This window comes from Miniopterus natalensis, chromosome 3 (assembly GCF_054644295.1).
Source record: "Miniopterus natalensis isolate mMinNat1 chromosome 3, mMinNat1.hap1, whole genome shotgun sequence".
NCBI lineage: Eukaryota > Metazoa > Chordata > Mammalia > Chiroptera > Miniopteridae > Miniopterus > Miniopterus natalensis.
The window spans coordinates 11,517,244-11,543,401 of record NC_142083.1 but is presented as its reverse complement, the minus strand read 5'-3'; the positions used below and the strand labels follow the sequence as shown (position 1 = coordinate 11,543,401).

Genomic DNA, 26,158 nt, shown 5'->3' with positions numbered 1-26,158 from the left:
ACTAGCTCTGTCATTGGGGGAACTTAATCTTTTACCTCAGTTTCTCCATCTGGAGAATGGGGAGGATAGTGGTATCTACCTCATAGGGATTTTATGAGGACGGCGCAAAATAAATATAAAGGAAATAAAATAGTGTGTAGCATACACTTGGTGCTGTATAAGTGTTTGCGTGCTAGGAGGAGTCAGAGAGGGTGTTGAGTGAACCAGTTTGTAGTATGTGCCGTGGGAACAGGGCCCCATGATGTGGAAGTTAGTGTAGCAAATGTCGCCCCTGCAAATGCTGGGCCGAGTAGGACCCAGCAGTTTACTCAGGTTTTAAGCCATGCTTTATCTGATTTAAACTGTTGGAGAAAATATGGTGGCTAATACTTTAAACAGTTAACGGATATGTTTTGTCCCTGTGCAATGCTTTTTATTCCTACACCATCATAAAGGCCACTGCAAATATCAAAAACAGGGTCCTGAGGAATTCAGGGCACACACACACACACACACACACTCACATACTTTCCCCCTCCTCCTTGATGAAAGATTCTCTGGCTGGGAAGGTTTGGCAGAAGTCATGGGATGGGGTATAGCACCCTGTTCCCTACCCCTAGCCCTTGAGTTCCCTGAACATGTGCAGAGGAATGTTAGGACCCACATCACTGATTGGAGAATCTGAGAGTAAAGGGGACCTATGTCCCACTCTCTGTATCTCTGGGAAGAGGCACATTTCATTGAACTCCCCAAGTAAATGGTCGGGTGGGCCATTTGGGAAGAGAGGCCTGAGGTAGTCCAGGTGGCAGGTGAGAAGAGCAAGATGTTTTCCATGCTGCTATGGACTGAATGTTCAACCAAATTCATGCTGAAATCCTAATCCCCACTGAGATCGTAGTAGGAGATGGGGGCCCTTGAAAGTGATTAGGTTATGAGTGTGGAGTCCTCATGAATGAGATTAGTGCCCTTATCAAAGAGACTGAAGAAAGATCCCTCGTCCCGTTCTCCATGTGAGGACCCTGCAAGGAGACTGCCATGAAACCAAGAACCAGGAAGCGGGTCCTACCAGACACCAATCTGCTGGTGCCTTGATCTTCGACTTCCCAGCCTCCAGAACTAGGAGAAATCACTGTCTGTGTTTATAAAATTTCTCTATTATAGTAGTCCAAATGGGCTAAGACACATATCCTGAAGATGTCTGGAGGAGCTAAGAGAAAGGGTCAAGGGATCTGAAGGGTTTTGTGTAGGAAGGAGAGAACCATCTCCTGTCCCATGGCCACATATTGATATGGTTTAAGATTATCTTTTCTTGGAGCCTAGAAACAATTCTGGGGAAAGTGGGAAACCCTCATATCAACTGAGAACACCCAGAATTGACAGTTCAGCCCAAATGAACTAAGGTGAAGTTTTCAGATAAAAGCAGAATGAAGCCGTTAGATAGAAATTACAGACAGACACTTGTGTGTGTGTGTGTGTTTAAAATATGTCTCTATTGATTTCAGAGATAGGAAGGGAGAGGGAGAGAGAGAGTTGAAACATCAATGATGAGAGAGCCATTGATCAGCTGCCTCCTGCACACCCCTGACTGGGGATTGAGCCCACAACCCAGGCATGTGCCCTGACCGGGAATCAAACCGTGATCTCCTGGATCCTAGGTCGATGCTCAACCGCTGAGCCACCCCCGGTCGGGCAGACACACTTGTTTTTGCATACCTAAGTTTGTAACCTCTATAATAAACTGGCCGGCTCTACATAGTCAAACAAGTTGAAATGTGGTCTGAAAAAAACATAATTATACCATAAGTTTTTCATTACTCAAGAGGATAAAAAAATACAGATTAGCATTTCTTCACTAGGCCACTCCTATTTGCATCATGTGTAGATTTGGTTCCAGGCTGGGTCAGTGGATATTTCCCTGAAATATCATCAACATTTCTCAACTCACATTTCTACCCAATAACTGATTTCATCTATTGCAACAATCTTTCTTGAACTAACATTGGCATTCATGAAATAAAATTAAAAGTATTAGTCATAAGTGTAGCTGCTACTTGGAAGGCCAAATCAAGTAGTTGTGTGCTAAGAAAATTAACTCCAAATTTACTCAGGATATCAGTTATTTTATTTTTACTCCTACAACAGAATTATTTTACATACTTGAATCAAGGAAAATTTTTAACTTTGCCTTCACTTTCCACATCCTCTAAGATCTTGAAATACAGCAGAGGAGGTGCTCTATTGGAGACACAGCGGGGGCATTATTTCGAAGAGGTGGTCGTTTGAGATCTCAAAGTAGCTTTTATTCATCCAATTAACCAACAATGAATGTACCTGCTATGACAGGCCCTGTGCCTCACTGGAGGTCCCAAATGACTAACAATGGGCTCTTCTCAAGAAACTGACAGTCAAGTATGTCTCAAAATAAACTCCATCCGACACAAGAGAAGACTTGAGTAAATGAAGTGATACACATACTCCTAAAAGGAAGACTCAGTATTAAGAAGGTGTTGGTTTTCCTCAAGTTTATCTTAAAATACAACCAAATCTCAAACTAAATCCCACACCAAATTTGACCTCTACAAAACGACTCTAGAGTTCAACTAGAAATGAAAAATGTGAACCATTAAGAAAATTGAAGAGAAAGAAGAGTAAGGCTGAGGATTTCCCCTGCAGATAATATGGTATACAATACATCAGAACCCAAAATATCAGGGAAGAAATCAGAAATCAAAACAAGAGACAGGTAAATGAGCAAGAATAAAGTTTAAAAATGGACCTAAGTAGATATATATGAATTTAGAATATTATGACTTTGACTTTCTAATCAGTAAATTGATTTTCAGTCAGAAATAATTGTTCAGTAAGTGCAGTTGGAGCAACCAGCTAACTATTTGCAAAAAATAAAATAAAATTGAGATTTGTACCTCATGCTTATATTTGATAGAGGCTAAGAATTAACTGTAAGAAATAAAACCATGAAAGAACAGAAAGAAAATGTCAGTGGATATTTTTATAATCATGGGATAGGAAAAGCTGCTTTTTCAGTCCTCACCCAAGGACATGCTTTTACTGATTTGAGAGAGAGAGAGAGAGAGAGAGAAATATTGATTACAGAGTGAAACATCAATCAGTTGCCTCCCATGTGCGCCGAGAATGGGGATTGAACCCACAACCTAGGTATGTGCCTTGACCAGGAATCAAACCCTCGACCTTTCAGTGTACAGGACAACACTCCAACCAACTGAGTCATGTTGGCCAGGATGGGAAAGACTTCTTTAATTTGACACCAAAGTCACAGTCTTAAAGACTGTTCAGCTTTAGTAGACACTGCCAGATGTCCAAGGTGCTTATTACAATTTACACTTCTGTTAGTAGTATATAGAGTTCCAGTTGCTCCATGGTCTTGCCAGCAACTGGTATTGTTAGTTTAAAATTTTTACAGATTTTGGTAGTTGTAGGGTAGTATTTTATTGTAGTTTTAATTTGCATTTCCCTGATGACTAATAATGTTGAGCACAATTTCTTTGCTTCTAAATATGCATATATTTTTAACCCAGTAATTTTACTTGTAAGACTTTATCTTAAAGAGATATTTATATATCAAATACACATACATACCCATAAATTGGAACTATCCAAGAACTGTATTTTGGTGAAGTATGTTCTTGGTGCATTCGTGTTGTGAATGTGGTTACCTGGTAATAACCACCATTAATATCTCAATGGTGGTCAACCCTAGGTAATAGAACAACGGGCAATTTATTTTAACATCTAAACATAAAACTTGATTACATTTTTAGTTGTGTCCTGATAGGTGATTGCTAAAATAGGCTCTTAACTTTTTGACATTTTCTGAATATTTCACAATGAGTATATATGTTTTCATACTTAAAAGAAATGGCAAAAAGTATTTCTATTTTATTCTGAAACAAATAGGAATAAAAAATATAATCCCATATAACCCAAAAGAAGAGTCATAGTTCAAACACAAGCAATGTCATCTGAGGTGATCTTCATTGAAAATGCAAAACGACACCCAGCGCCCATACCCTTCTAAATACAATGTCATCTCTAAAAAGAATCAGGGCCCCTTGGAATGACTTGAGTCTAGGGCTGGGGCAGGGAAAACACAAGGGGAGTCAGGAATACAGGAACATCTTGATGTACCCGAAAGGAAGGAAATGAAAACAGCAATGAAAAACAAGACAGGGCCGTGTTAAAAGGACACAGGAGCTCGTTTGAAGGAGAGCCTACGGACCAAGTCTGGGATCCCTTTTGAGCTGAAAAATAAGTCAGGACAGTATAAGATTATTGCTCGTTGAATAAAACAGGAATCTATCAATCATGCCGATAATAAGTAGGTAAATAAATAAGTGGGACTGAGAAAGGGAGAGCTCGTCTCTATGGTGAAATACAGGCTGATGAGTGTGGAGGGAGGAATGAAGCGGAAAGATCACCACTTTGCAGCCATGGCTGTGAAGAAGGGCTTGGGCAGGAAATAGCAAAGATTGCTAAGTGTAGGGGGACAGTCGGTGACGACAGGGTACTCACTCCATCCTGAAGGGTCTCGCTACAAATTGCTTATTAGTTTCAAGGGGAAAAAACTGGGAAACACCTGGGTCCGTAATGATCAAAATTAACCAGCAAGGGTCAGGCCTGCGTGCTGTGCTAACACGTGATGCCCTGAGGACAAAACATCACTTTGGGGCGATTCCCACAAAGGGGCCATAACCTGAAGCAAGTCAGGAGGAATCACCGGGCAAGAGCAACTGAGTGTTCCACAAACAACTGGCTCGTAGTCTTCAAACACCAAGGTCATGAAAGACAAACACTGAAGAACTGTTCCAGATAAAGAAGATTAAAGAAACATGGTAATTTAGTGCATATGTGATTCATGATGGGAGCTGGTACTAGAGGCGGAAATGCTGCAGAGTTTCATTGGTATAATTGATAAAATTGAAATAGGGATTGCAGAGTAGGAAAAAAGTACTTATCAAGGTTAGATTTCCTGATTTAAAAACTGGTTTATGGTTATGTAAGAAAATATACTTGTGCCCGGCCGAGCGTGGCTCAGCGGTTGAGCGTCGACCTAGGATCCAGGCGATCGGGGTTCGATTCCTGGTCAGGGCACATGCCCGGGTTGCGGGCTCGATCAATGACTCTCTCATCATTGATGTTTCTATCTCTCTCTCCCTCTCCTTTCCTCTCTCTGAAATCAATAAAGATATATTAAAAATATATATGTATGTGTGTGTGTGTGTGTGTATATATATATATATATATATATATACACACTTGTTCTTAGGAACTATACAACGAAGAATTAAAAATATAATGAAGGCATGATCTATATAACCTCAAATGGTTCCTAAAAAGTAATCACAGAGGGAAAGGGAGAGAACGAGAATCATTAAACAGATGTGATGAAACGTGAGAGACGTCATTAATCTGGATAAAGGCTAGATGGGAGTTACCTGTAATTTTGGCAACTTTTTGTTTCAAATTATTTAAAATAAAGAGTTTTAAAATGCACTGTCATAGTCATGGCTTGGTCTGAATTATTTTACCCCAAATACACACACACGCACACACACATACACACACACACACACACACACTGCACACTTAACTGATACTGACATGGAAATACCTTATCTGGGGTAGGGGAAGAGCAAAAGGGATGGTTCTGGAGCGTAATGAGCATGTCCCCCAGCTCCTGCTTAACGGAGGACAGGAGGGGAGTGGACCGTGGAAATGGGTCTCAGAAATGGAAGATGGTGGCTCTTGCTGAGGGTTGACTATTGAGCGTCCTGAGAGATCAGTCTGCTGTCGGTCGTGTGTGACCCGTGGACATGGAAATGAACGTGGTCATGGTGAACTGGAACTCCCAGATCATAAACAATGGGAGGTGGAAGGGACACCATTGGAAATGGTCCAGGAGGAGCTGGCCGTGCAAGGACTGAGGGAACCAGGAGGCCACGGCGAAGCTTGGAGGTACGCGGGTGGCTTTGCACACAATGTTTCCCTCGTTGGTGCACCGTTACAGAATTCAAACGGGGATTTGCTGTATTTGTGGTAGCTGTAGGGGCTGAATATTACCTGAAAAAAAGATGAGGGGCATCTACTGAAGATAATACCTGGAAGTACCTTAGTGGCTTCTTAACTCTTATAAAAATAAGATTTCTTCACTATAAAAAGAAGAGAATGGAAGATGTTGGGACTTCGTTCACAGCACACCACCTTGTTACTCTCGTCGCCCTGCCCTGCTCCCGAAGAAACACAAGCACAGTGGCAAGATCACAGTGACCAGTGCTCACCTTGGTACTTCATCAACCTGGCTTCAGCCTTTAAATCCCATCAGCAAGGAACTGATTTCCTCAATCTCATCTTTTTTTTTTTTTTTTTAAATTTTTATTTATTGATTTGAGAGGCAGAAAGAGAGAGAGGAAGAGAGGGAAAGAGAAACACCGATTTGTTATTCCACTTATTTATGCCCTCACTGGTTGCTCCTTGTATGCGCCCTGACCAGGAATCGATCAGGATGATGCTCTAACCAACTGAGTTACCTGGCCAGTGCCCTCAATCTCATCTTTCTAAATCTTCATTCCAAACCAAGCTCTTGTTTGGCGATTAGAATTTTAGTTCAAAATGCAGTGGCCTTTATAGGCTTATTTTTGTATTGTAAACAAACAAACAAAGCCCCCTATATTTTGAAGCCGGACCATTTGAAACATGCCTGCCAATAAACAAGCAAACCAACAGACCACCACTGAAAGGGAATTTTCCTCATTAGGAGCAAGGAAAACATGCCTGTGGTCACTTGAATGGGATGGTCACACCCCTCAGGAGTCACGGTTAAGGATGGAAACACATCTTAGAATGCCAGGTGTGTCTTTGACATAGCTGCAAGAAGTGCTGGGGCTTTGCTAACAAATTAGGTGGAGTGCAATTCAATTGTCTAAGGCCCAACCAACAAGGATTTCTATTTAGTTTTGCCCTTGAAACATCCCACTGGTCTGGCCTTTGTAAAAGGCAAACCTATTCATTGTCCTCTACCCTCCCTCAACCCTCATTGAGACAAATAAATAAAACTGATAGGCCAGACCAGAGGGCTGGAGATAGCTATGATTTAGACTTGGCTAAATGACCTTTGGAGAGACATTTAGGTTTTAAGGTCATGAGGGACCAGTTAGTACAATGAGACAAATGTGTCTGTCCAAGAAGAGGCTGATGGAGTAAAGGAGTTAATTGATACTTCCAAGGGTACCTGCCCTTCTCCCCAGGGTGGGCATCTACAGTGGCGAAGATGACTAATTTTAGTTGAAACGTCTAATGTTTATGTTATAATGTCTCCTTTCTTTTATTGTAAAAGCATGTATTTATAATCAAGTATTAACTTTACCCAAGGAACTAAACATAGTAGGGGAACCAAGAAAGGTAAACATATTTCAAGGCCATCTTTATTAAGAAACTCTTGGGGCGAGCAAAATTGCTTTTCAATTGCTCACCTCAAATTCTAGGTCCTAGTTAACTTCAGCTTCTGCAGCTGAATTTTCCTGCCACTGGAGTCTCCTGTTTCCTTACTGAGTAGCCATGCTAGAATTCCTTGGGGGAAGTCACAAAGACACAGCCTTTAAAGACACAGGGCAAAAGGATGGCAGAGAGTATGTGGGTGTTACGTCCAGGGGGAAATGGGGACATTTACCAGTTCATCTTCAACTTAAGGCATGGAATCTATCTTATAGAAACACTCAGCACACAGATGTTTGTACAGGGCATTTGCTGCAGCACTGCTAGTGTCGTGGACATTTAGGAATAAATTATATGTCCATCATTACAGAACTGATTCAATTGTTGGCCCATACTGTGAAATACTTCCTAGCCAAGGAAAAGAATGCAGTAGAGGTAAAGGCCCTGATGCAGGGAGATTCTCAAGACATTTTTATGTGGAAAAAGCTACTTGCAGAACAATGGATACAGCATGATGCTTTTACATTAAACATCTGTATAATGTATGCACATTATGTATATGTGTTGCATGTATTTACATAGAATGGGGACAGGAAGGGTGGCCACCAAACCACAGTGCTGGCTAATATGGAGGAAGGAAGTGAAAATGGGGGTAAGGAGGAAAGGCGACTTCTATATTTTGCTCTCTAGAATTGATCTGCAGTTGAATCTGAATCATGTGTTCATGTTTCTTGTGCAATTTTCAAGAGATCTTCTGATGCATTTGACTTCTCCTGAAAACAAGAAGTGCTAAATTGGTAATAGTATGCTGGACCCCTTGTGTGGGTAGCTCTTTGGCTGACTTCATCCCATCCACACCCCTTCAAGAGTTAAAAAACAGAGATGATTTCTGCAACAACCCCTCTAATTCATGCTCAACTCTTGAACTTCTTGTGTCCTACCCTGGCAATTGGAGGGTTTTGTCCTGTCCACTTCTCTTCATGACTGCTTTAACCTGATTATTTTTCTTAGCCAGGCTGCTCCTGGCCCCTATGTCCACTGGTGACTTAACTTTTCCCTTTGAAAGTCTCCAGTCAGTAGAATGAGTGTAGGCTCAGCTTTCACTAAACGGCTTATTTCGATGAGGGAAGTTGATGAAGAGTTCAGGGTTCTATTGGCAGTTAACAATTCCTTTTGATAACTGACTTGGTTATTTTACTGCAAAAAGAGGGAAATCCTTTGAATCTATATATAATACATACCAGACACTGTTCTAGACAAGTGTGAGCCATGGATACTCTTCTTACCCTGTTGGTTTCAGTTATCTATTTCTGATAACTATTTCAATTATTGATTTCTCACAAATCCATGGCTTATCTTGGCTCCACATGGCATCGGCTGGGGTAACTCAACTGGAAGGCTGGAGGATTCACTTTCAAGATGGCTCACCCATGTGGCAGGCAAATTGGTGCTGTTAACAGGGAGCTCAGCGAGGGCTGTGGCCCAGGGGCCTCACAGCCTTCCCAGGTGGGCCTCTACACAAGATGGTTGGGTTTCTCCACAGTATGGTGACTGGGCTCCAAAAGCAATCATCCCAAGGAAGCAGAGCGGGTGTGCATTATATTTTAATGGCCTACCCTTAGAAGTTAGGTAAGGTCAATTCCACCGTGACCTGTCAGTTGAGGCAGTCTCAAGGCGTGACTCAGGTTCAAGAAGAGAGAATATAGACCTATCTCTGGGTCAGGGGCAGATGTAGGCCATGGATCGGCCACATCCTAGTTTTGAGAAATAGCACAGACAGAAGTGATTGATTACTGGGTCTGAAGTCAAATACAAGGACAGTGGCGCAAGTGTAAATACTGAGAAACTGATCTTTACAAACTAAAGTGGGACAATTTGATATAAATCTCAGAGGAATCACCACAAGAGTTCATCTAGGGACAATCTTTGTGCCTGTTGCAGAAAAACACACACACCAGAGACCTTCAAACTACAAACCAGATGAATCTATCAGATTGCCACTGCCTGCCTTCACTGGAGCTGAAGAGGTTTGGAGCCAGACATCAGAAATCTTCTCGACTGGCTGCCTCCAGAACTCAGAAACTGGGATTACAGTCTGCTCTAATCATTAACCACTGTTTTTCTTTTGTTTCCATAGAGATGCCTCTTATTAGTACCTGACTGCTTGCACCATAGGCCTAATTTGGGGAACCACCTGCATCGTCGCCTCCTAAGATGAGACACAACTATTTACCTGAACTGACCTAATCTTCTCAAGGCTGAGATGGGTTTCTGAAACTGCTATATAGTAATGTCTTAACTTGTCTTTTCCTAATGCTTTAGCCGAAAACTTGGCATAAATACTGAGCTGCCTGTAAACTCATATATAGCAGGCATTTCTCTAGCCCATTTCCCCCCGTTGTAGGTAGCGGGAAAGGCACAGGTGTCTGATCGGGAGCCAGACCAGACCTGGGTTCAGCAACTTCGGTACTTTAGCTCTGGCTAAGAAAAGAATTCAGAGCCAAGACTCCAACTAGCTAGAGAAGATCTATTGGGCAAGAAAAGAGCAAGTACACTCAAAGAGAAATTTCTAGTGGGCGGCTCAAAGAGCTGCCCTGGGGAGTGGGCTAGGGCTCCCTTTAACCCCTCAGAAGGGGGTTAACTGCTTTCTTCTTCAAGCTCACCCATCAGGGCCTGTCCAGTCATCTTCTGTCCTTGTGAGGTTAGATGGGGCTTTTCTCCAGTCCCCTTGCTCTCCTCTAAGGGTAGGGGTCTACCTACCACATGACTAACACATGCCAGGGGTGAAAAGGTCAGGAGAATCTCACCTGCATGACTGGAGCCATTCTAGGGTGGAGAGAGGGTCTTAGGGGTGAGGTCCTGACAATGCTTATCTCCAATACTTGCCATCCCAGGGTGGAGAGGGGGTCTTAAGGGTAAGGTCTTAAATATCTCCAATATCTGCTCTAACAGTTCTTTTTTATTGGTAGGTGTCCGGGATGTTCTGCCCTGGTGACCTTCTGTAACTGGCCCATTGCCCTTGCTCTGCTTGTGTCTGTCTAACTCCCCACCACACACCCTCCGAGGGACTTGTGGGACCCAGCATTGCCATGTTGGCATTGAGGAGCTTTACACTATTTTGTTTCATCTATGATGTTTTCTGATAGAAAAATCCTGATCCTGATCAAAAGGGGACAACGAGGAATAGAGAGAAATTAAATGGAGTCGCTATAGTCAAGCTGCTAATCAAGTAGGCCGGGGCATAAGGAAACGATGCTATTCTTGCTTTAACTAGCCTGGAAACTTAAACTTTTGAACTCTCCAGTTATGCCTGGAGAGGGGTGGGGGGACAGAGGAAGAGACCGAGCCTATAGACAATCCTGATTACCCTTGGTAGGACTTAGATAAGAATGTCACGGTGCCTAGACTGCCTGACTTCCATTATCCAGGCCACCAGACAGCTGGAAGGTTATCATCTTGGACCAACCCAGAGGCTAAGAATGAAGGATTGGTTCCCCTCTAGAATGTACTTTTTAAAATTTATTGTTAAAAGTATTACAGATGTCCCCTCTTTTTCCCCCACTGACCCCTTCTACCTGCCACCCACTCCCCGCCCCAGGTACTTTACTGGAAGGACTCTTAGCTTTTCTTTCTTCTTCAGAACACTCTGGGTATTGCCTGGTTGTGTTTCCGGTTTGAAACCCTTAGAAAAAAATTTTTGCTATTGAAAACATGGGGTAAATCCTGTGAACTCAGTTTTGGCAATGGAATCTCAGATATAATACCCTAAGCACGAGCAACAAAAGAAAAAAACTAGATAAACTGGACTTCATCAAAATTAAACTTTTGTGCTGCAAAGACCCAGCAACCACTGAGCCAAACCAGCTCGAGGGCACAAAGACCCATCAAGAAGGTGAAAAAACAACTCACAGAATGGGGGAAAATATTTGCAAATTATAAGTCTGATAAGGGACTTGTATCTAAAATATATGAAGGACTCTCCATTCAAAAAGACCACACAATTAAAAAACAAAGAATCTGAACAGTCATTTCTCCAGCTCCAAGAAACATAGAAAAATGGCTAACAAACCCATGAAAAGATGCTCAGCATCAACATCATTAGTCAGTCATCAGAGAAATGCAAATAAAAAATACAACGAATACCACTTCACACCCACTAGGATGGCCAGAATCAAGAAGTCAGGTAATAACCAGGGCTGGCGAGAGGTGAAATCGACTCCCCGTACACTGCTGATGGGAATATACAATGGTGCAGCCACTTTGGAAAACAGCCTGGCAGTTCCTCAAGAAGTTAAACAAAGAGTTACTATTTGATCCAGACATTCCTCTCCTAGATCCACACCCGAGAGAAATGAAAACACATCCACACAAAAATTCACACACATATGTCTGTAACATTATATCTGTAGCATTATTCATAACAGCCAGAAGGTGGAAGCCCAGGTGCCCACACTGATGAATGGACCAACGCAATGTGGTGTATCCATCCATACAAGAGGTATTAGGTCATACAAAGCAAGGAAGTTCTGATGCACGTAGTGTGGATGAACCTTGAAAACATTATGCTAAGTGGAAGAAGCTGATCACAGAACACGCCACATGTGATTTCATTTATGTGAAATATCCAGAATAAGCCAATAGAGAGAGACACATAAATTAGTGGCTGCCTAAGGCTGCGGAGCGTGAGGGATCGGGAGTGATAGCCAAAGGGTATGGGTTTCTTTTTTAGGTGATGAAAACATTCTATAATTGATTGTGGGGATGGCTGTACAGCTGTGAATATGTTAAAAGCTATTGAATTGTGTACCTTAAGAAGTGGGTTAAATATACAATATATGAATTATCTCAATAAAGCTGTTACAAAAAACAAAAGGAAAGAAGAAAAGAAACTGTCAGCTGTGGGGCAGCTTCCTTCCAGCCAGTCTGTTCTCTCCACAGTCACCAGTCCCCTCGACCACCTGGTCGATGTAGATGGCCACCCAAAAATGTGGGTGTTGGGATACAGCCACAAAACTATCCCTGAACTGAGCAGCCATGGGCGTCGTGCTGGAATTCATGTGTCTAAGCTGTCCTCTGTCTTGACAGCTTGGCTCCCTTCTGCCCGAGCCAGTCCAGCATAAGCTCTCCTTGTGCCTGCCACACACTGCACCCTCAGTCCCTGGCATGTGCTGCTCCTGCGCAGGAAGCCGACACGGTCTGGATCTGCGGCACGGCGCAGCGACACATCGAGCTGGCTGCGCAAGGGCAGGAGACGGCATGTGTTACCTTACGCTTTCCTTACCGGTGACGATAAACGGAGGCTGTTCAAGTCCTCGGCTTTTAACTTTTTTTTTTTTTTTTATCACAAAACATGTATTTCCTGAATTCCTGCTGCCCTTCCCTAGCGCCCGTAGCTCGGGGGATCCGGGTGGTGCCACATGCTTGAGAACGTTACTGCGCTTCAGAGGGTTGGCAGGGGCTCTTGCCGTTGGATGATGGAAGCAGAGGTTCTCTGCGAACCAAAAACACTGTGCCATTATTTTTATTTAATTAAATGTTCCACTTCACGGTTAAGATTGAGTTACATAATCATCTAGTTACTTCTGCCATTTCCTGTGAGGCAGGGACACTGTGGGTCACCTCTTCAAGAATTCCGGGAAATCAGGCCCTGAGCTCGGACGCAGGACAGAACTTGACCTCCTGATACTAATAAGAGGGGCATTTAGAAATGCCCACAGGCAGGGAGGCTACCGAAACAGGACCCCTTTATAAAGAGGGAGGCACGGGCAGTCCTACATTTGGAATCTGGGGAGAAATCAGGGAGTTTCCCTTGAGGCAGGAGAGCGCGGAGCTCCGTTAGCGAGGAATGGGCCTGGAGAGGCCGCTGCAAAGGCCTTCATGCTGCCTCCGAGCACCTACGACATGAGGCGGCGTCGGAACTCTGCCTGGCCTAGAGGCACTGCCACGGGACAGTGGCTGAGAGAGAAAGGCAAGATGAAGGGATGTGGTACAGGCAAGACCCCACTCCCAAATTCATATGGCCTCTCACGGGGGCCCCAGCAGGGTCAAGCCCGGTTGTCCACAGCAGGAACTCGCTCATTAATGCCCTTTGTATTGTTTTCCCTTTCCTGTCCTCAATTCCCATTCTCACAGCGCTGCCTGGGGTCACTTGCCAAGTCTTGAACGACCTGTACCCAAATCACTGTCTCAGAGTCGGCTCGTGGGGGAATCCAAACTAAGACTTAAGAGCTTAGTCAAGGAGCCCCTCCACAGCAGCCACGATGGACCCATGGCCACGCGCAGACGCCACCTCTCCTAAGACTCCCGTACAAGTTCAAGCAATGACAGTGGAGTCCCCCAGATCAACTATGTAAAACTGTGGTCAAATATCCAGTAAATATATGTAACAACTGAATTTCAAGTAAATCTGACGGGAGGTCATGAATTGGCGTAAGTTAGTTTGGCCATTCAGCCACTTTGACATGCTTCTGGTAAATGTCAGCCGCTTCTGGAAGTCAGAGGCAGGTGGGGGCTGAAGCTCCCGGCACCATCATCACACCCTCCTTGGCAGATGGCATTTACAACGAAAGCCAGCCTTCGCCCGAGCCTACCAGATGTGCTCACACTCATCAACCACACAAAACAGCTGCATTTCCTGTCCCTTGGCTGTGGGGGAAGTCCCTCTCTGACCTTCCCCCCCTCTTTGCCTGCAAGTGTCACTCCCAAAATAGACACAAGAGCCTGGCCGGGCGTGGCTCAGCGGTTGAGCGTCAACCTGGGATCCAGGCGATCAGGGTTCGGTTCCCGGTCAGGGCACATGCCCGGGTTGCGGGCTCGATCAATGACTCTCATTACTGACGTTTCTGTCTCTCTCCCTCTTTCCTCTCTCTAAAATCAATAAAGATATATTTAAAAAAAAATAAAAAATAAAAAACAAAAAATAGACACGAGAGCAGCAGCGGCAACTAACCCTGTGGTCTGCCTGACGATGTGGACCCAGGCCATGGGGTCAATGAGGTCTTTAGATCCCGTGCTCTGCTCCAAGGTGTCCACAAGCTGGGCCTGATGGATATTTTTATCCTGTGGGTCTGAGGACGGGGCCTTCATCTCTCTAGACACCCGCATATCCCAAGTACAGCACCTGTTTCACCACTGAAAGATGATTAACATCCCATGTGCTGCTCAACAAACCTCTGAGATAGATTTTGGAAACACCTAAAGTGCTCACGTAGCCACCTTTGGAACTTGGATTCCTGTTCAGGGTCTTTCAAGTGCTAACTGCTCCTGGGGTGGAGATTAAAGTTCATTTACACACACACACTACTCTGTATTTAAACGATCATACACACTCTGTAACAGCTAACATTTATTAAACATTTACTATGATAGGTACTTCAAAGGAATTCACCTTTAACCCTCTAATACTCCAGGGAGGTGAGTTCTATGAACACTGCCATTTTACAGAAAAGAAAACTGAGACTGATGGATGTTAACTCTCGTGCCCAAGTCCCATGGTTGGTAAGTTCCAGAGGGTTCAGACTCAGGCTGTCTGGCTCCGGAGAGCCCAGCTCCTTAACCACTACACTACACAGCCTCTGGCAGGAGGCAGTGACAGAGTTAATTTAGAGAAATGCAGAAATGTGACATCCACACTGTTACAAAATTGGAGAACCTCACAGCGCACAAGCAGGGCCAGTGGGAGGGACCCTGGTCCTACATGAAGACCCCACCCCACAGCCTCCCAACCCCGACTCTCCCAGGACTTGGAAGGCGGACCAAGATTCCAGCTTCAACGCGACTGGCCTCTTGAAAACAGAGTTGCTCTAGTGGTCTGGTCCCACTTCATCCATGGCAACGAAGAGACAGCTGGTGTCCGGAACAGGGGAAGCACAGAGCACTCAGAAAAGGCTACATGGGCTTCGGTACTGAGACCCAACAGCATCCAGACCTAAACTCAAATACACACGATTCCTCTTTTTGGCTTAAGTTACTGCAACCCAGACTTCTAATGGATGCACCCATTAAAAGTTTTCAAGGCAAAAAAGTACAAGCAACCAAACAACAACAAAACAGGATTACTTTAGGAAGATTCACTGGCAGTGAGAGAGAAGGGACCAAAGGCAGAAAGTTTATGATGATGATGCAGGCAACAGAAAATGACGACACGGAGAGACAACGGGAATGGGAAAAGGGGGCTTGAGGGGGAACATGAGCCTTCTAGTTCCTTCTCCAAGTTCCACTGTATCCTTCTGGTAGGCAGGTAGTTTGAATAAAGATAGGGTTTCTCTTCTCCCTAAAACAACAGATATTCTCCCATATACGTTTTTTACCATGTTCATAATTAAGTTTTGAAGTATTTAAAATTTTTTCCAACATTTTACTATGAAAAGTTGCAAACGTCGCAAAGCTTACGGTTTTGTGACTACCCATACTCCCATATACCAGGTCTAGATCGTATCACTGACTCTCCTATACTTGCTTTATCACATATCCAGCCACGTCCATCCCTCTGTCCATCCATTAATCCATCTTACTATTGGTATCGAAGTAAACTGCAGACAGTAGTACACTTGCCCCTAAATGACTTGGTCGGAGTGTCATTTAACTCAACTTCAGCATTTGCTAAATTTTCTTTTAGTGTAAAGTTTAAATACAATGAAATGCACATCTTAAATGTACTTACAGAGTTTTGGCCTACACCTGTATAGCCCAAACCCTTATCAAGATATAGTGTTATCATCATTCCAGAACATTCCTTCATGCCTCTTCCCAGCATCTCTGCTCCCACACCTCCACCTCCACCCAAGACAATCTCTACTGATTGTTTTCCACCCTAATTTGGGGATAGGCTGTGCTCAACTCTGTGAGGCTACCTCAGGATGTCCCAAGCCCAGGTCCCCAGGGCCAGTCTGAGGGATGAAATGTGGTCCATCTGCATTCCTTCCAGGCCCAAGCATGGTGTGAACTGAGCCCTCTGTGCCGGGATAAGTAAGCATACATTCAACTGGCCCCCCAGCCTCTGCGAGGACAATTTGCAATGTCCTCCATTCAGGATTAAAAAAAATAAAAGGGGAAAAAAAGCCACACAGACTTTTATAAAAGTAATGCTCAAATCTAAATTATTTTTAAAAAGCAACTGCTTAAAAAAACTGGACTGGATAGCAAAACTGAGAAGTTTCCTTAAAAGGCCAAAAGCTTACTGTGCATATTCTAGATGATTATATGCTTCGCATCCTTTCACTGCCAAAGGTAGGCAGTGTAATAAGAGGGCTGAAAAGGAAAGAAAAAAGAACCTGGGCCCGAACCACAAAATAGGCCAAGATGTCTGTGCTGTTAAAGACACAAAACCATGCCCGGCTGCTCGTGGCTCAGCAGTTGAGCATCGGCCTAGGATCCAGGAGATCCCCGTTCGATTCCTGGTCAGGGCACGTGCCCAGGTTGCGAGCTTGATCCCCAGTTGGGGGCGTGCAGGAGGCAGCCGATCAATGATGACTCTCTCATCACTGATGTTTCTCTCTCTCCCTCTCCCTTCCTCTCTCTGAAATCAATAAAGATATATTTAAAAAAAAAAAAGACACAAAACCACCACAGCAACAAATGACTTTCCTCTTCAATACAGGAATGACATTTAACTTACCTGGTATTACCCATGGCTGGCTTGGTGATCAGCATACTCACGTGTAAGCACTTGGGCACATCCAAGTTATACTGCAACCCAGAGCACAATCCCACCCCATCCTAATATTTTAAGGGCAGTGCATCGTGCGTGCGTGTTGGGGAGGTTGTTAGCAGGTGTTGGTCACCGCTGACCCTGTCCCTACATGGCGGTGGGAGCGGTCCTGGGTGCGCACTGTCTAGCTGTACTGCCCCAGGGCTGGCTTTATAAATGTCCTATCGCCCAGCGGGCATCAGCACGGCTGAGGAGACTGTCCTCCTATGGAGCAACTTTGACTACAATCACAGGAGAAGCTGGGAAACAGGCTGTAGTCCAGGCTTGCCGTTCCTTGACACCCTGTCCAGGACAGAAGGTGACACAGGAAGGCACAGGAGCCAGGAGTCTGTTCTCAATAGAAGTCCCCATCCCAGGCATCCTGTGTCGCATTAGATGGCAAATGCTATCCGTACACCACCCTGTACACCTCCTCAGTCCTCCTACCACCCTCACCTGGAAACCAAGGAACAAGAAAGTCAGGAGGGAGACACAGCCAGCCCACCGAAGTGCAGGAGCCATCACAGCAATGCGGAAGGCTGGTCAAGAGCCTGCTGACCGATAGGGTCCCGACTACTTGGGAATTTAACACAAATATCAAAGACCTGAAACATGTGACAAGTCCGAGGCAGCACCGCAGGCTTACTAAAGTCCAGGGAGGTCTCAGGGCGGCTTCGGCAGCTAAGGAGGGGCGAGCAGGGGCAGGGACATCTTCTCTAGTCCAGACTGAAAGGGAAAGGGCTGCAGGGAAGAAAGGTCAGAGAAATGGAACTTCTCCCACCAACACAAATTCCAGGTCTCAGTCGAGCAAGTGTTAGCAAACCTCCTGCTCCCACACAACATCTGGCCAGTGCCTATTCAGAAAAACGAAGCCTCTTCCAGCGGTAACACACAATTCTCATCTTAAATAGTCCCACAAAAGTAAAGAGGTGGTGATACTGAATTTCAGGGATTTAAAGAACTGTCTCCTTAACCACTCCAATAGGCCTCCTACGCTATTCTATTTTTTGTCAGAGTATCTTATCACCACTTGAAATGTAAATATTGATTTAGTTATTGATTTTCCACCACCTCCAACCAATCAAATGCACTCACACACACAGCATGCGTGAAAGTAATTATTCCATGTTTTATCAACCACAATGAACACACTACTGCTGGTAAACTGTGCTTTAATTTCTGCAATCAGATATGATGCAGTGAGATACAAGTATAAACTTTCATTGTACATCCAGAAAATAAAAAGCACATTTATACAGATTGAGCCCAACAGCTTATTCCCTTTAAAAAAAAAAGTTTTACATGTAATTAAAGATAATTTGTCTTCAGTGTAAAAACTTGGAGGTATAAACAAACTCAAAATATCATACACAGTAAATTAATGTACATTTCCAAATGTGCACAGTGCAGCATTTAAACAAAGCAAATGGTCTCATTTCCGCTTTAACTGTTAAGCATAACGCACATTTGAATAAGAACATCACAATATACAAACCCACTGAGAGTGCCGTACACAAATACAAGTTTATAGAAATCTGATTCCAAATATAAATACACCAATTAACATGACTGTCCATGTTATAACAGCTTATTTTTCTACTGTAATTTTTTTTAAGTCATAGAAAAATATTTCAATGCACATTCAACTGCTGTGACAGGGCCATGACCTTGTGCCTTTAAACCACACATTGTGAAGTATAAAGCATCACACTGGGCATTTCTGGAATGAAAATTACTAAGATCCTAAGACTGAAGAGGCCACTGTATAAATATTCATGTTATAATATGGTAACAAAAATAGTTAGCTCCATAGTGTATTTGGGAGGCAATTGGGGCAGAGAGGTGGAGGTTAGTGCTAGTTTAAGAAGGCCCATGGAGCACATGTGAGGGTAGCTAATGAACTAGTGTATTTCTAAAATCCCTACTGAAAGCCTAACACTGACCTCCCTAGTAAGACCCTTAAGGCAACCGAGACTGGACCTGTGCTTGTCCCCCAATCCTGCCCTCCCCTCAACCTCTGGTTGTCTTAACAGATGACCTGGTCACGTGTCAATATGCAGTTGGGGAACAAACGGCAAAGCAGTCTCCGGTAAGTACAAAAGACAATTCAGTGCAAACTGAGAAACTCGTCGTCAATAGTTTCAACATTTCTTATTGCCCTGGAGCAACTGAAAGTTTTTCTAAACATGTACTATTTAAATTGGGACCTATACTGGAGAGAAAATGTATATAAAAGGCAAACATTCCATTTGAAACATTCTAACATGAGGTTTTTTCCCTCCCCCTTCCTTTAGTGGGATGTAACAGGGTTCCATTGAAAATGAAAAAACTGGTCCTTACAAAGTGTACGTTCCTGTATTTAAAAATACAGATCATTTAGACAGCAGATGCAAGAAGTTTACCAGACACAGTTGCATTTCTTCTATGGCTTTTTAAATCACTGAGGTACTATATGACAGCCATCACTTCTGATAGGCTTAACTGCTTCCCTATGAAAGCCACGTTCAAAAGTGACCCTCAACAGTCTGTCAGGTGACAGCGAAGGTGGGGAAACCATCTGAGGGGCTGCTGCAGGGGACCATGGTCACGAATGCTCTGAGGTCTCGGCCTGCTACTAGAAAAAGGCAAAGCAATTACTTGCAAACCCTGAGAGCCACCAGAAGAATGGAAGCTCCTCTGGGCAGACCAAAGAGAGTCCCCCAGTTTAACCACCAGGTTTAGCAGCAAGACCCTGGGACCACGTGAACCAAAGGTGGGCAGCAGGGAGGGACAGCAGCGAATGGTATGGAGTAGGCAGAGACCTGGAGGCATCAGCACACGAAAAAAGGTGGCGTGGTTGACTGGCCCAGCACCTGCACACAAAGTGACACGATCATTGCAGGAGGCAGGATGGTCTGAAACGCCAGGATGGGTGACATGGGTGGGGTTTCTCCAGCTTTTCTATAGGCAAGAGGATGCAGGAAGGAAAAGTGCTGCGGTTTAATGAATGCCACACATCTCAACACCTCTGAATCCTTCCATTCGCCATACACACATCACATATAGCTGAGCCTGCTCCGAACTGAGATTGGTTAGAGACACTGACTTCCCAGTGACTGGAAAAATTCTCTTGGCACCGAAAAGATTTGAAGAAAGACTCAAGTCCAAGAATATCTTATCAAAGCCCTTTTTAGTAGTAAACCAGCTACTGCAGATTCTGTGTAATACTTATGCGTCAGATAACAGCTGCAATTCTGTGATGGGTCAAGTAGTAGTTCCTTTCACTTAATAATACTAGAGATAGGGTTTTAATTGCATAGTCTTTCAGGACCAGGAAGAAAAGAGAACCAGCTCTTTTACTGAAGGCGCAGTTTCCCCTTACAGAGCTCTGGGCTGATGGCCCTCCCTCGCAGCAGTGGGCTTCAGCATGTCACACCAGTCCAGAGGTCAGTGCGTCCATGTGTTGGACTCCTCTCCCAGTCTTCAAGATTCCTCTTTTGCAATCACTGAATAGACAGCTCACACATCCCCTAGATCCACAAACTCATCTTCTCGTTTGGCCAGATCTTCTTCATCTTCCAAAGCTTTCCAACCACTGGTGGGCAAGACAGGCTTAGAGGAATGTCGCTGAAGCAAAGCAAAAGGAAACAGCGAGGACAGGCGGGCAGAGTTCCTCAGCAGGGAGGGGGCCTCTGCCTGGAGGGCCTCCCGGTGGAGTCTCCTCTCATTAATTTTCTCTTGTAAACTCTGTACTTCCTCCATCATTTCCAAGAGTTTGTTCATGGTGGCCACTGTGCCACCACCCAGAATCTGGGCTTCTGGAATCCAACGCAGATAGCGCTGGGCCCAGACTCTGATCTCTGGCCCCTCGATGTGAGGCAACAACAGCCCATGGTAGTCAGTGGGCTTGCTATGCCAGCTGTCGTAGAACTCTCGAAAGTTGTCTTGCAGCTCATCAGAAGAATTAATTAGTTTGCTAATTCTCTTGCCCAGAAGGTTTTTAATTAAATGATCTGTTTCTTCCCTGAAAAATCCTCTTTTGGGAGATGACTTAGATTGGGTGAGTGGCAAAGAAAGCTGTCGTTGATGCTTTGAGAGAAAACACAAATAAAAGCCTCTGGTTAGCCTGACAGCACAGGTCTCTTCCCAGTGTGAATGTTCACTGCCCGGTGTTTATGCGCAAATGACTGACTCCTGGCCCATCTGGAGCAGTGGAGAAAGGCAGCTGTGAGGCCAAGGGAAGATGCCACCCCTCTCCCACTGTCATGGGGCACAAAGGGCACTAAGCACTTGTGAAGAGCAAGTTTAACTTAAGACAGGGTGATGGTTTAGGGTGTTTGGAGGCGGTGTCTCTTCATTTTCTGAAGGAACAAAATGTTTGATCTTCTACAATATTCTAAACACCTGGGAGGAAGCAGTGCTGACTACCTGAGGATCCTACCCCTTCAATGAAACCCCTCTGTAGGTTAGGTGTCCAGGAGGAGTTGAAGCTTAAGTCAGAAAGATTCTTGCCCAGCTGGGCGTGGCTCAGCGGTTGAGCATCGACCTAGGATCAAGGAGATCGCAGTTCGATTCCCGGTCAGGACACATGCCCAGGGTTGCAGGCTCGATCCCCAGTCGGGGGCCTGCAGAAGACAGCTGATCAATGACGACTCATCATTGATGTTTCTATCTCTCTCTCTCTCTCTCTCTCTCTCCATCTCCTTTCCTCTTTCTGAAATCAATAAAGATATGTGAAACAAAAAAAGATTATTTTGGATGAGTCAGGTGGGGGTAAAAGAAATCTGAGGAGCTGACTGAACAGCCAGATGTCCTGTCTGACAAGCTGCATGGAGGAGGAAAGGTGAGAGCGTTTACATGCTTTTCCTCCTTGGTAATTCTACCTGCAGCCAGAGTAAGCTGCTTTATCTTGCGGTGTACTGTAAAAGGGCTGTGAAGGTGGGCATTGGTCAGAAGGTTACAGGGGATCTCCAGTGGCCAAAGGAGAAGGTAAAAAATGTGGGGAAGTGGTTTTCCTGACTCTCTTGCTCCTGAGGTATCCTTTTGAAGTAAGAACAGACAAAAACTTTATTCTCAGGCTAGACTTATAACAACTCTCTAACATATTTCTGCCAGTGGTTCTTCCTTGTAAAAAAGTTTTATTATAAAGGAAATATTTCCTTACTACAGAATATGGAATAATGATAAAAACATAAGAAGCAAGCAAACCATCCACAAACTCTAACTCAAGAGATGACTAGGAGTTTTGACTTTCTGGCTGGGGACAGGGGAGCCAAAGGCCAGCAGCTGGCCTCTCTTCCCCCCAGTGATCCAGGTGAGTCAGAATGGGCCAGGGAATGAGGAATGCAGGTGGAACCTAACAGCCACTGAGTGTTTACTGCCACCAGGTTCTGTGCTCAGTGCTTAGTATGCATCAACTTATCCAATTCGCAAAGCCACTATTGCCCCACCTTACAAATGAGGAAACTAAGGCACAGAACTTTAGTAATCCACCAAGGCCCCAGCTACCAGATGCCAAAGGTGGTTTCACTCACAGACAGTCTGGCTCCAGAGTGTGGGCTCCTAACAGAACTCTACTTGTCTTGGAAGCCCCTTCTCCCCATCCCCTAAGTGAACAGAGTGTTCACTTAGATGAGCCAGTGGAGACAGCACCACATGCCTGGAGCCTGGCCAAGGGCTGAGGCTGAGGTCGAGATCACACGCTGAGCAGACCCTACGGCCTCCAGGACTCATTTACAGAGCAGCGCTTCATGCCAGTCAGCCACAGCCTCTTCAGTCTCTACAGAACTTCTCGAAGGCCATCTGCCCTCAACAAGGGGCCCCAAGCCTGATATCTGGTCTCCTAACCTAAAGGCTTCAAAGATCCTTGTTGCCCCAGCCCCATCTATACCTTATCTAGTACAATATGAGATAGTCTGACCCTTTAGTTCAAATCTCTCCCACCCATCAGCTCCTGGAGCCTAGGCTATCTGCTCCTACCTACAAGGAGAAGGGACACTTAGAAAAACTGGATCTGGACATAGAAATGCAATCCATTCTTACAAGGCAGAGCCTTAGTTTCCTCCTGTGCAAAATAAGGGGCTGGGCCTTGCCCTGTCTGAGATCACTTTCCCACTGGCCTGGGGCAGCTCTGTGATCCTAACCCAGCTATCAGAGAAGTGTGCATGCAGCCATCAGGGGGCATAGCACACGAAGAAACACTGACCTCTGGCCACGCTGTTCTGGAGCTCAGGGAGTTCTGGTCCAGCTGGCAGGAAAGAGGTTAAATCAGTGGGGGAGCATCTCCCCTGGGCCTTAAGACCCTCCAAAGAGCCAAAGCAGCAGCTCTAAGTAGTTCGGCAGCTGGCACCCTCTGCAAGTACTGCCTTTGGCTCACCTGGGGCCCCAAGCCTCTTCAGAATGGAGCCCCCTCCCACACCAGAGCCAGCCTGGCTCCCTGCAGCCCTCAAGGGCAGGAGGGATCAGAAGTACCGCCGTGGAGAAGGTAGGGACAAGCACTGACTTGGGATTTGTTGACTGCTCTCCCCTTTGTGGGGTCTGTGGGGGAGAAATTCCTGGCCAGGAGAGACAGCCAGGAAATGCAATGTAAATCGTGTATCATCTAGGGGACTATGGGGTTTTACTAACTAGTGAAGTCAGAAACAAATAATTAAGCAAACCCAAATAACTTGACATTTGTAGTTTACAGAACCTGTTTTCATAAATACTGGAGCACGGCCATGCCCATTTGTTCACAAGCTGCCTGCCGCTGCTTTTGCGCCTTGACAACAGAGCGAGTGTTGTGCCAGGTACGAGCAGGGGCCATGACAGAACATGGTAGGTGCATCTATAAAGAAAGTCTTGCTACTGAAGACACGAACTGGTACAGAGTAAAGCCCATGCACTCAGGGAAGACCCAGATGCCAGGCAATATGGCCATTTCACAGCAGGATTCCCAGTGACATTCAGCAAATGGCCATGTTTTGGGGGCAAAGGCCTACTTGCTGAAAGCAAAGGATTCTCACGGACTGGACAGTTCTCCCACCACAAATCTCAGCTCTGCAGACCGTCTCCAGCATCCATAGGTAGCGTGCATCCCTCCACATGGGGCCCCTGGGCAGGTGAAGGATTAGGCATGTGGGCATCTTACTTTGAAACGCGTTCCTTTCCGCTGGCCTTTGTCCAGTTTTGGTTTTTCCACGTACAGAGGGTTTTGGAGCAATATCTGGGCTCTGGATTCAAACTGTACAGACCAATCCCACACGGTGAGCAGACTCAAAGGCTTGCTGTGTGCATCCTGGTTTTCCCTACCCTGCCAAAGCAAGCAGAGGTCAGGAAGGCTGCAGGGAGCGCCAAGGAAAGCAAACACAACTCAGGGAGGGCCAGCACCGGGGAGGGCGCCTGCGCTGCCCTGAGACCGAGCATTCCCGGCACTCCACTTTTCAAGGCTGTTCACTAAGGCTTGAGAGGGAGGAGGGAGAGAAGAGGACATGCTATTTTCCAACAGGATGTACGCCAGCCACTGTCCTGGGCACTTTCACAATAACCTGTGGAGTCACTATTATTTTTGCAGTTTTACATCTGAGGAAACTGAAGTGAACTGTCTGAGGTCATGAAGCTGGTGGGTGGCAGGGCTGGGACCTGAAACTCAGGCTGTGTGACTGGGAGCCCAGGGTCTGTGTTTCCCACTTCACCGTGGGATGTGGCAAAACCCCTCCTCAAGGGCCGGCTCAAGCAAACACTGAGGCCCGCAGAAGGCTGGGCAGCGCACTGAGGTTGCTTAGAGTTAATCCCCCAGGAGCACCGACTCAAGAGGCTAAGGAAGCACAAGGCTAGCTTCCCTGCTCTGCCTTGTCTCCATTCTCTCCAGAGTAACTCCACACATCAGGCAAGTGAAGAGAGGGCATCTAGTCTGACCATCTTCACATAGGACTTTTAATTCTGTTTAATTCCCCAACTCCAACATTTGCTCCCAGCTCCGATATTTACTGTGTGACTGAGGGCAAGTTACTTATCCTCTCTGTGCCTCAGCTCCTCAGGGACACTACTACTAGAGATCCGTGGGGTGCTGTGCAGATTAGGTGTCAATACCCAGAAAGCACTCAGAACAGGGCCTCGTACATTCTCAGTGTTAAATCACTTTCATTTATTATCATCAATCTTACTGCATGCTACTTGTGAGACACAGCTTCTCCAATACACCAGCTAAGAGGAACTCGTACCATGTTAGTTTCTTTCTGATGTGGCGAGTTGAAGAAGAAGGTGCTGAAAACGGGTATGTACAGGCTGTCGGACAGAACAGTCAGGTAGGTCTCCGTGAACTCAAATGCTGGGGGATGCTGGTGCACCAGCTGCCAGACACAGTCAAGGAAAAGCAGGAACACAGGAACCTACATGAAAACAAGATACACATTACTGAGTGGCACTACGGGTCCAAGGCCAGCTGAGTTAAGGGGGCAACTATCTCAACGGCTGTGGAATTACCATTGCTGAGCACTATAGTCTTTGGACAGAACAGCAGGCTCCATTCCACTCCAAGCAATAAATATGCTCAGCTGAAATCACATGCTCATGCTCGCGGATTAATATCAATATTTGGCAGTACCTACTTGTGTGACATTTCAAAGGTGAACTATGAAATCTCACTATTGAGCAGCATTAACAGATGAGCATTTGCAGTGATTTTGATGATAGGAAACACTAACTTTGAATCCCAATTAAGTGAAATGTTACTTCCCCCAAAAGAATTCCATCCTTCTTAGTTGATTTTATTACAAAATCAGGTGGGTAAGACAGTCCATGTTATAGCCTTTCCCTCACAGAGGCTGGCCAAAGTCTCACGCACAGCTCACTAGAGACACAAAGTCCAGTGCTGTGTCATTTATATCATAAACAGACCACCCAGTTTTCCTTCAAAGCTCTAATATGTCACTGTTGAGGTGCTAAGAAACATTTGTAGTGCAGTTTTATTTCACACCTCATTTTATGCTCAATACCATTAAATAGAGTGAAAGTATCTGACCCTCTGTGTAGTCAGGGAGATAGGATCAGGAAGCATGGGAG

At 45.1% G+C, this 26,158-nt stretch overlaps 1 protein-coding gene across 2 annotated transcripts in view; it reads right to left on the bottom strand.

The window, feature by feature from the left end:
• Positions 1–18,292: 18,292 nt before the first annotated feature.
• MTMR12 (myotubularin related protein 12) overlaps positions 18,293–26,158 on the bottom strand; it is a 52,081-nt gene continuing 44,215 nt past the window's right edge. The window contains exons 14-17 of one of the 2 annotated variants that reach the window (XM_087815320.1): positions 25,318–25,485; positions 24,246–24,407; positions 23,322–23,363; positions 18,293–21,205 (exon numbers count right to left, since the gene is read on the bottom strand). In XM_087815320.1, coding sequence (XP_087671446.1) covers positions 20,636–21,205; positions 23,322–23,363; positions 24,246–24,407; positions 25,318–25,485 — 942 coding nt within the window. In that variant the 3' untranslated portion in view covers positions 18,293–20,635. The remainder of the gene's footprint in view (positions 21,206–23,321; positions 23,364–24,245; positions 24,408–25,317; positions 25,486–26,158) is intronic. The other variant, XM_087815321.1, reaches the window with a different exon arrangement.